This window comes from Natator depressus, chromosome 1 (genome assembly GCF_965152275.1).
Source record: "Natator depressus isolate rNatDep1 chromosome 1, rNatDep2.hap1, whole genome shotgun sequence".
Classification (NCBI taxonomy): Eukaryota; Metazoa; Chordata; order Testudines; family Cheloniidae; genus Natator; species Natator depressus.
The window spans coordinates 148111544-148122924 of record NC_134234.1 but is presented as its reverse complement, the minus strand read 5'-3'; the positions used below and the strand labels follow the sequence as shown (position 1 = coordinate 148122924).

General features: G+C 45.3%; 1 protein-coding gene across 1 annotated transcript in view; it reads left to right on the top strand.

Moving 5' to 3' along the window:
• Positions 1-7949: 7949 nt before the first annotated feature.
• TMEM47 (transmembrane protein 47) overlaps positions 7950-11381 on the top strand; it is a 35095-nt gene continuing 31663 nt past the window's right edge. Inside the window, exon 1 of the mRNA XM_074968640.1 lies at positions 7950-8290. Coding sequence (XP_074824741.1) covers positions 8065-8290 — 226 coding nt within the window. The 5' untranslated portion in view covers positions 7950-8064. The remainder of the gene's footprint in view (positions 8291-11381) is intronic.

Below are 11381 nucleotides of genomic sequence, written 5' to 3'. Positions count from 1 at the left end.
TTTGGTATCATCCGCAAACTTTATAAGTGTACTCTGTATGCCATTATCTAAATCATTGATGAAGATATTGACCAGAACTGGAGCCAGAACTGATTCTTGCGGGACCCCACTCGATATACCCTTCCAGCTTGAATGTGAACCACTGATAACTCTCTGGGAATGATTTTCCAACCAGTCATGCACCCACCTTATAGTAGCTCTATCTTGTATTTCCCCAGTTTTTTAATGAGACAGTCAGATGAGACAGTATAAGAAGCCTTATTAAAGTCAAGATATACCAAATCTACCTCATCCCCCCATCCACGAGGCTTGTTACCCTGTCAAAGAAAGCTATTAGGTTGGTTTGGCATGATTTGTTCTTGACAAATCAAGGTGATAAATAACAGTCAGCATGATTATCTTCTACGTATTTGCAAATTGATTTCTTAATTATTTGCTCCATTTTCTTCCAGAGTACTGAAGTTGACTAAATTGGTTAGTCTCTAAGGTGCCACAAGTACTCCTTTTCTTTTTTCGAATACAGACTAACACGGCTGCTACTCTGAAACTTGACTTATCTGTAATTCCACAGGTTGGCCTTATTTCCCTTTTTATAGATTGGCACTATATTTACCATTTTCCAGTCCTTTGGAATCTTTCCCATCTTCCATGACTTTTCAAAGATAATCACTAATGGCTCAGATGTCTCCTCAGTCAGCTCCTTGAGTATTCTAGGATGTAAGAGTGGGAGTATGTTCCTTATTCCCATTTTACAGGTGCAAAGGCTGAGATATAGAAGTGTGAAGGACTTGTCCAGGGCTATACAATGAGTTAGCTGGCAGAGCCAGGAACAAAACTCTAAGCTTCTGGCTTCTATCCATGTCTTGTGAGTAGAGCTGGCTGGAAAACAAGAATTCCGTTTGGCAAGGATATTGGCTATTCTAAGATGGGTTGATCTCTCTCTCTCTCTCTCTGGTTTTGACCAAAAATTCAAAGTTACATTAAAAAGTTAATGACCAGCTCTAGTTGTGAGTCCCCACATAGTACTTTATTCAAGTTGTAAATTTTTTTTCTCATTGCCTTTTACTAGACCACCCAAGCTTGCAGATTTGAAGGCATTGTTTTTATAAAAACAAAAAATAACAATAAACAAGTGTGCAGTCTCTAAAAGCCATGCCATCTCTAATAGCAAGTGAACACCAGAAAACAAATGAATTACAGGCAAAAACAGAGCAACATCAATTCAGCCAATGAAAAATATATTTTTGTTCCTGCTTACAGGCACATGAGAAGCGCTGATATATGAGTGAAGAAATGTGCTCTGTCAGAAATACAAATGACAATGACTTAGGGGAAAAGATTTAAAACATTGTGAAAGAAATTCCAACAGGGATCAAATAGCAGAACAAATGCTCTTTCTTAAATGTGCTGACTATGAGGATTCATAGTAATGCACTTGACCATAAGGGGTGATGATATGTCAGGAGATAATAGACTCCTTATAATCACAGCTTCTGCAGAACAAAGACATCAAAATATATAGTAATGGTGCCAATCATCCCCATTATGGACTAACCATAGATATTCACTTTGCAATATGTGTCACTATAACATTCCAGGGTTTAATCCAGACCAGTGAGGGGCTGGATAACCTCAGCACTGCAACCTTGGGTGCCTCACAATTCCTTGCTGATGTAGCTCCCATCTAGGCCACTCACAAACAGCCTTCCAGCATGCAAGTCACACCCTAAGTATCTGTGTGTAGGTGCAGCTTCCCAGCCACTCTTCAGTCACACTCTGGCTTCCATCAGCTTTGGTTACCACATTCAGGGTGACCCCAACACACTCATAGTCCCAGATTTCCCCCACAAAATGTGTGTTCTGTGCTGCTCTGTCCAGTCCTCCCCTTTTGTAATAAAAAATAAATATAAAACGAGCACCGTATACTTTGTAATTCTGTGTTGTAATTGACATCAATATATTTGAAAATGTAGAAAACATCCAAAATATTTAAATAAATGGTATTCTATTATTGTTTAACAGTGCAATTAATCACCATTAATTTTTTAATTGTGCGATTATTTTTTTTTAATCACTTGACAAACCTACTTACAAGGCACGTTTTGTACAAAGATTATTACAATAGTGTGTAGGGTGTGAATACAAGGGTGCATTCCATCACAGCCACCAACATAACCATTTCCTATCCTTGCTACAACTTCTGTCTATTTCGGTCATAGGACAGTTCATGCTTCATCTCTTCTTTTCACAAGGTAGCCATACTTTGGCTTCATCATGGTCTTTAAGTTACAGTTCACCTTATGTATTTTTTTCTACTGCCTTCCATGCTCATACTAAGCTAACAATTTTCTATGCTTCTTTCTCAGTATTTCTGCTGCGAGTCACTCTGTTTTTGCTCATATGTCATCTAGTAGGACACTAGTATCCAAAACTGGTGGTGGTTTTTTTTTTAATAAGCAAAAAAGGCAGTAGTTCTTCATGACACCATTAAGGGCTTCCCGTCTAGCCTGCAGTGATAGATTCACCGTGGGTAAGAACCATGCCACTCCTTCAGTTGGTAGCATGTTTCCTGTTTGGATGAGGGGGAGGGATAGCTCAGTGGTTTGAGCATTGGCCTGCTCAACCCAGGGTTGTGAGCTCAATCCTTGAGGGGGCCTCCTGAGGTCCCTTCCAACCCTGTGATTCTATGATGCTCCCTGGCTTAAGAATCTAATGTGGTACAACAAGCGCTAGCAACGTCGGCCACAAATAGTGCTGAACTGAAACACAAAGGCACTTTATGCATGGCACCAGACATAGGGGAAGACTGTTACGTTAGAATAACTATTCCTACCATCTTAGGGCCCAGTCCTGCAACCCTTATGCATTTGTGCAGTTCTTATGCCAGTAGCCCCTCTGAAGTCAATAGAACTACTTGCATGAGCAATACTTGTGTAAAAGTTGCGAGGCTGGACCCTTCGCAGGACTACTTCTTACATGCAGTCGTTATACAACGTGTTGATCAGTGGGAATGGAGTGCACTTAGCACCTTACTGGAGTGGACACTAACTGGCAAGTGCTGCTCTCCTGAAGTAAATACGAGTTTTGCTTTGACTTTGATGGGAAAAGAATATCTGTCTTTGTCAGTTTCCCTCTGCAGTGTACGTATGGGTAAATCGCTTCAGCTTTTTGCTGACAGCAGAGGAATATTGACTTAGGATTCCTGGGCTCAAATCCAGGTTCTGGTGGGAGTGTGATATGGTTAGATTCTTCTTCCTTCCTCCCCCCATCCCCGCCTCCAAGCTTGTCTCTCACCCCTTCTACTCCTATCTCCCCCATCATAACTCCTGCCACCCTCTCCTGCTGTCCATCCCCCAACCAGCTTCTGTCTTTCTGTCTATACCCCCTCTGCTTCTATTCTACCCTTCTATCCCCATCCCTTTGAATTCCAGTGGGTCTGTTTCCTCCATCTTCTCCTGGACACTTCAGGGGGACCCATTGGAAGTACAGGGAAGACAGTTTCCCTATTCTGTGTTCCAGAGCCCCATACCACAGCAGCCAGGAAGGGCAATTGCAGGAAAAGGAGAACCCCCGCAGCCCTGGGTGGAGCATGCTCAGTTGTTCATGCACAACACTATCCAGTCACAGACAGGAGTTGTGAGGGATGGAGTACAGTCAGTACATATGGAATCTTCCGAGAATTTAGCTAAACACTAGCAAGTCTCTATGCAGCATGTGCAAACTGAGACTTTTCAAAAACCTTACCACTTGGCCATATTTTCATGGGGATGATAAAAAGCACATTCCTGGGAGAATTTCTCTTTGAAATTTCAAGTCCCTGCACATGCATGGAGGTGCTGGAGCTTCTCATTGAAACAGGCATAAGATTTTTTTTTTTTTAACATGGGTAAAACCAATTCCCCCCCACCCCCTAATCTCATTCATGGAAATGGCCTAACCATTTTAACTGAAACTTTAAAAAAAAAAAAAAAAAAAAAAAAGGCAGCCTGAAACAGACACCTGACATGGAAAAGTTCAGTCTAAACTGTTAAAGTTATAAGCAACTCAAAGGAAGGTCTTACAATGGAAAGTGCTAGGCCAACATTTCTCAAATGCGGCCACCAGGAGCTTTTCTTGTGGCCACAGCCTCCTGGGCAGTGACTTGGGGGGGATAGGAGGAGGGAGAATGGGGTGGGGCAGGGAGACAGCAGTGGACCTTCCCTCAGGGCCACCAGCAGGGAATGGACCCTGATCCCTCGTGGAGCCACAAACACCGGAGGAGTTCAGTGAGTTCCCACCTCCCCGGGGCAGTGAGGCTCCAGCTTTGGGCTTCAGCTCTGGGGTGGCAGGCGGCAGGCTTCAGTCAAGGAAGGGGCTTTGGGCTCCAGGTGCTGACCCTTGGCTCACCACCACCCCCACATCGCCACTGGCCCCTGCTGTCTCCCTACCCACTTCCCCATCCAGGGCTTACTTTGTCCCCTGGTTTGCCAGGGTTGAGTAAATCTGCTGTGAAAATTCATATTTGTATATTCGTTAATATCACTTTTCACAGCCTCCCAGCAAGCTAGTAAGTCTGCTGTGAAAAGTGATATTAACAAATATTACTTTTCACAGCAGCAGACTTACTAACTAGCAAGTCTTTTTAAAAAAGGCAACCAAAGAAGCAAAAGAAACAACAAAAAACCCAAGAATGTGCAAAGTACCTTGTTTGTGTTTCTGTTCTGTTTAGATCCAGTAAAGAATAGAGGCAACTGTACATTATTTTTATTACTGAGTTTGCAAAAAGAAAATCTACATAAATAAATTACGATGATTTGGACATGTATATTTGTTTTTCTTAAGTTAATTAAGTATTTTAGGAAAGGTTGTCACTCTGAGCCCACTAAAAATTTTGTTGTGAAAACCCTGGAGCTAGGCAACACTAAAGACAGCATGACCATCTCCAACTAAAATACATACAATTTCCCTGTGCTGCTAACATTTTGCTGACATTTATCCCACTCTCATGAAATTGTGGAGGAAACACTGAGCCGTGATTCTTCATATCATCCCGGTTTGGAACAGTGTGTCTAGCTTGGCCCAAGTACACTCTTCATCCATTTTTAATCCTGTTCTCATTTTCTAATTATATTTCCCATATTCTTTTAATTAATAATTATTATAAGATGAATGCAATGCTGAGGTTCAAGCAAGCTGATTGGCTATTGTATAAATGACTTCTACCTACTAATTGAAACTGCCCCAGTCATTAAAAAAATCCATACACCTATTTCACACTCCCTTCCAACTTCATCCTAAAATAGCAAAATGATTCAAAACAGGGTATTTCCTTGGGATTAATGACTGGCTGAGATTAATGGGCTTCAGCTGTACTTCACAAGGACACAAATTTCTACTACATAGAAATAAAAATCTTAGCAACCTGTTTAAAAAAAAACCTTTTAATTCTACTGTTATGATTTGGTTTTCACCTTGAGCATTTTGAAATGGATAATGGTATGCTGAGGCACAGGGGAAATTGTAGAGTCCATGAATCTCCTTGAAAATTAGAAATGGTTGCAAAATATGACAATTATATGTACTGCAATGCACCTACATGTTACCAGTCAAGAACCAGACTCCATTGTGCTAAGCACTGTTCAGACCTATAATGAAAAGACTGTTTCTGCCCCCTAAAAATTTAGAATCTAAGTAATATGATCCCCGCCCCCCCATCTCTCTCTCTGGGCTTGACTATAGGAACACCTAGTTCACAGCACACTGGGAAGGAAATCTAACTCGCACTAGTCTGCCATGCAAGTGTCTGTGTGGACCCTGCACGCTAAAAGTTTGGTAGTGTGCTTTGCTCTGAACGGCTTTTGAAACATCTCAAGAGGATATAAATGGAGGAAACCAGGAATTTGGGAGGGGCGGGGGGTTAGGTTGTCATTTAGATTCTGATCTCTTACCTATTATGTCACTGGCAAAATTCCTATGGAGTTCAAAAGAAGCAGGAGGAGGCCTTTTAGAGAAAAAATGGAGCTTTAAAGAAAGATGGATAACTTGCATGCAAAATAATTAGTATGGCCTAGGGAACAGTTCCTTGTATTTAGAGAGTCTGATTATTGCTTCCTTGAGGTGCTTTCTCCCACCTATCCATTTTTCATAGTCCTACCTCAAATGTACATATAATGATATACAATCAATATATTTTTAAAAATCTGGAACTTTAATCAGTTTATTAAAAAAATAATCCTTGCTTGACACCAGAAATGTTCCCAGGCTGTTTCCATCTTTCTCCTGTAAGTTGATTTGGAAAGTGAAGTTGAATAGGACCAGTAACAGTGTTTAATAATGGCTCAAAAACATATGCCCTTGACATTCACAGCACTATAGTGCTAATTAAACACACACACAAATGGAAACAAAACTGCCCCACAGCACCAATAATTTAAGACTGAATTTGGGGTAAGAGATTCAGTTAAAGAGAGGGAAATGGAAAACACTAGCCTACATTTGCAAGAAAAGATTTAATGTTTCAGTTTTTGAAAGCCACACACATACCCTTTGGGGTTTAGAAGAGGCAGAGGGTTTCATCCTTAAAAGAATGAATTATAGTCGACATCCTTCGCTGCTAATCCTGAACCAGAAGTGTTCTTTCATTTCTTTGTTAATATACTTTGCAAAATAATTGTGTTTGAAGTAGGCCTACCAGTTGGGGGCTGTTAGCCTTACGTCCAAACATAGCTTCAAAGACATTCCTCCTCACTCTTGTTTTCGTGCATGTCCGCTGGGTTCATTTCCCTCCCTGCCCGCAAGTGATTCAGACTAGTGTCCCAGAAAAAAAAAAAAGGGGGGGGGTCGTCAAATCTGAACCAGACTGTGACAACCCCCCCTCCCCCAGCATTCTTTAAAAAAACCACGATAGACGGTATCTTTTCAAGTGTGGTTTTGGTGGATTAGTTCTCACGAAATGAAATTTAGGGTTAAAAAAAATCTAACTACTAGATTAGCAACTGCACAATCTACTTTCACGCATCACAGATGCCTGAGATCATAGGTGTAAATCGAGGTCACCTCCCACCCAAGTTATGAGCGGAGAGTTCCGGGTAAGGGGTATCTGGGTGGGGTGCAAGAGGAGATCTCGTCTGCACGGTGCTGTACTTTCTTATTTGCACGGTCTCTCAGCGGGGCTGGCAACTTTCCCCAGAGAAACCTTGTGTATTTAATGGTCCCGAAAGGGTTTTGTTTTGTGTCTGAACAGCTTGCTAAACAAATGAATCAGACCAAATTAAAAAGAGAGAAAGAAAACCCCTAGGTGGCGTAAATTGGAAAACGGGATTGATTTGGAAACGGTGCGAATGGATTTTCAAACTGCTCAGGTTCAAATCGCCCCCGGGAGCAGATCTCTAGGGGCTGCCAGGCACAGCCGAGAAGAAAGGGAGCAGGGGACGCAGAGTGGGAGCGAGGGGTGAGCAGGGAGGCTGCCCTGGGTGGCGAAGGGGAGAAGAGCTAAAAGTTCCCAAAAACTTTATCGGGGGGAGGGGATCGCAGCGAACCAGGCGCAGGAGCTGACGGGGGGCGGAGGGGGGGAGTTAATCTGCGTTAACATCCCTGCACGGCCGCCCCTTTCCCCACCACCACGGCCCTCGCAGGAGCCAGGCAAACCGGCTGGGGCGACTCTCCCCACAATTGGCTGGGGAGATCAGCGTGTGCCGGAGAGCAGGGCAGGGCCAGGCGGCTCGCCGCCTTTCCTTCCCCCGCTCCCTGGAGGAAGCCCTGGGCGTGACGTGCGTGGCTCGGAGGGGGGCCCCGGTGCAAGCTCCCCCCCCCCGCCTTCCCCAGACGAGGGGAGGGAGGAGTGAGCTGGGCAGAGCCGGGGAGCGGGGCTGGGCGCGCTCAGAGAGCCGGGGGACTGGCGGGAGCTGCTGCTGCCGCGGCCGCTGCTGCGCGTGGTGACCCGGGAGGGCTCGGGGCAGGGGTCCAGCCTCCCGCCCGGCCCCGCTCCCGCCGCGGGGCTCTGGGCTGGCTGCAGTTCACCAGCGCGGCTCCCCCTCTTGCCGGGCCGGTGTAGCGGGCGGCGGCGGCGGCTCTGCCCCGGCCCCCATGGCTTCAGCCGGCAGCGGCATGGAGGAGGTGCGCGTGTCGGTGCTGACCCCGCTCAAGCTGGTGGGGCTGATGTGCATCTTCCTGTCGCTGTGCCTGGATCTGGGAGCCGTGCTGAGCCCGGCCTGGGTCACGGCCGACCACCAGTATTACCTGTCCCTGTGGGAGTCCTGCCGCAAGCCCGGCAACTTGGACAGCTGGCTCTGCGAGTCCACCCTGCACAGCGGTGAGCTACAGCATCCCTGCTTTCCCGCTCCCCGGCAGCTCCCCCTCACGATCCCCCCCTCCAGCCGCCCGTGTCCCCACCCAGCCAGCACCTCTACCCCAAGTCACTCCGACCTCGCCATCCCACCCTCCATCGACCCGTATCCAGCACCCCACCCTGCAACCGTCCAGAATATCCACCCATACCCAGCTTTCCCACCCATTAGATCCTAGCCATTCCACTCCGCCCCTCCGACCTAGCACCACATTCCAACCCCAGCCCTTCCACCCTGCACTGTATCCTCCTCTGCCTGCCTATCTGCCACCATTGTCTCCGAATCCCAGTCCCCCTCCACAGCCAGACTGCATCCCAGTCTCCCTCTCTGCTGCCTGGCCTCCTCGGTGCTGCATCCCAGTCCCAGCCCTCTCTTCCCTCTACAGATGCGTCCCAGTCTCCCTTGTCTCCTCCTTTAGCGCTGCCTTCCAGGTTCCACTCGGCCATACTGCATCCCCGTCCTGCACCTCTGCTCCTCCCCATCCATCTCGCTAGTTCCAAATGGATAGAAAGTGATATCTGTGAATAATGCATATGTGCAGAGAGCTCCATGTACCACTCATGCCCTTTCTCTATTTTGTGGTCAGGGAGGCAGGAGCGGGTTAAGAATGGGTAGTTTCTGTAAATCAGCTAGGTGGCTGCATTTGTCTTTGTTATGCCAAAAGGTCCTGAGTTTTGGTTAGTTCTGGTTTTTGACCGGTGGTGGTTGTTCACCAAAGAAGGAGCAGTTCTTGGAGAACAAGGGTTATATCACTTCTCCCCTCCAAAGTGACCAGCAGGATCTGCCTGTAAAGTTGGGGCTTCCAGCCCAGTGATCTGCAGATCAGCCTAGGGTGACCAGATAGCAAGTGTGTAAAACCGGGCTGGGGGTGGGGGGTAATAGGCATCTATATAAGAAAAAAGCCCCAAATATTGGGACTGTCCCAATAAAAGCAGGACATCTGATCACCCTAGATCAGCCTACAAGAAATAGTTTTGCTTTTTTTTACTTTATCCTGAGCAGACACCCTCTGGATTCTGTCATCCCTTTGCTCCTCTCTTCCCCCCTGGTTATGTGCTTCCCTTCTTAGAAAGTGTATGTCTTTTCCAGGAAAAAGAATGAGGAGTACTTGTGGCACCGTAGAGACTAACAAATTTATTTGAGCATAAGCTTTCATGGGCTAAAACCCACTTCATCGGATGCATGCAGTGGAAAATACAGTAGGAAGATAGATAGATAGATATATACACACACACAGAGAACATGAAAAAATGGGTGTTGCCATACACTAAGGAGAGTGATCAATTAAGGTGATCACCCATTTTTTCATTTCTCGGTGTGTATATCTATCTATCTATCTATCTATCTATCGCTATATATCTTCCTACTGTATTTTCCACTGCATGCATCCGATGAAGTGGGTTTTAGCGCATGAAAGCTTATGCCCAAATAAATTTGTTATTCTCTAAGGTGCCACAAATACTCCTCGTTCTTTTTGCTGATACAGACTAACATGGCTACCACTCTGAAACCTTTTCCAGGAAAGCTACCCTACCTGCAGGGCCGCCGACAAGAGAGGGGTAAAAGGGGCAGCAACGTTAATGTGCTGTCACTGCCCCTTTTGCCCCCCAAGGGCCACCAACGTGGGGGGGGGGCAAAGTGGAGAGCTGCCCTGGGGCTGGCGATTTAAAAGGGCCTGGGGCTCTGCCCTTTAAATCACCGCCAGAGCTGGACTGGCGCGGACCGGGCAGTGTAGAAGGGCTGTCTGGGGGAGGCTGACCCCCAGCCCCACCCCTTCTGCCCGGAGCTGGGCCCCCATACCTGCATGTCTTTTATTTTACTTTCACCCCTGCCTTTTGTCTCCTTTCATACTCCTTTCGCCCTATTATCACTTCTCTCGTTTTGGTTTCTTGGTGTTTCTTCAACTTTTTGTTCATGGATGGGGGGGGAGAGGGGACACCTTTCCTACTTAAAAACTGCTTGGGATACTCAGAAACGGTCTGTGAATGAAACAAACAAGCTGCCTCTTGGATTTCACTCATTTAAAAAAATCTGCTCTCTTACGGGTTTTTCTAGGCTTCATTGCAAAAACTTCTGGAGTCCCAATGGAAACATTTACAAGTTAAATCAAAATCTGCACAGAAAAAACTGCAAAAGCATCCATTTGGGTCAGTCTTTGCCCTCAGATTTTTGGTAACCATGCAGGGAAGAAATCATTATCTGTTTGCCTGGTTTTGCACTGTATGTTTTTAATGCATGGATTTCTTCTTTTCCTGGTTTCTCTGAAATCTTTTTGTAGTTCTCAGAACCAATCTAAGCTCTGCTTGAAAACAATATTACAGAATTCCCCTCGTTGGTTGTCTTAAATTATTTTATTCATTGTCAGTGTCTGGGGTAACATTTGGTGGGGTTTAGTGTTATTTGTTTTAGACTATGTAATGCAAAAATTACTCTCAAAAATGTCATCTTGGTTCAGTTACCAGGGAATTTAAACAAACTTTGGAGGACAGCTTTCTTTTCTTTCTTCAGTATAAATGTAAATTTATGTAGGAATGTCAGCTTCGAAGTGTCTCCTTAGCAACGTGAATCCTTTGCCCCTTCTCTGTCTCCTGAAATAATATCCCCTTGATTGCATAAAGACTTTTCAGATGGCTTTATCTCCCCCCTTTTCTTTCACTGTGTGTTTGCCCCTTCCCCACAAAAGAATGTGGAGAATTAAAAGAAGCTGGACAGTGCAAAGCAGCATTTGAGGGTTGTTAATCTGTCTCTAATTGCTTTGTCAGTCATCTACCTTTTCTATTTTTATGGAAGACAGAGGGAGGCAGGTGGGTGGAGAAAGGGGGATGGGGTAGGATGTCAAATGCAGTCTTGCTGGACAGTGCATGTTAAAAATTAGGACAGATCTGCTGCCCTCGCCTGACCCTTTCTCCACCTCTTGCAAAAATTCTTGACTGTTAGATTCTATTCCAGTTCTTTGAAACAGCTTTGCTCATTTTCCTTTAAGGAGAGCCAGGTTTCACAAGCTACTGGGGAAGAAGTGAATGATTGTTTTATTTAAGGTGACTAGAACAAGACCTT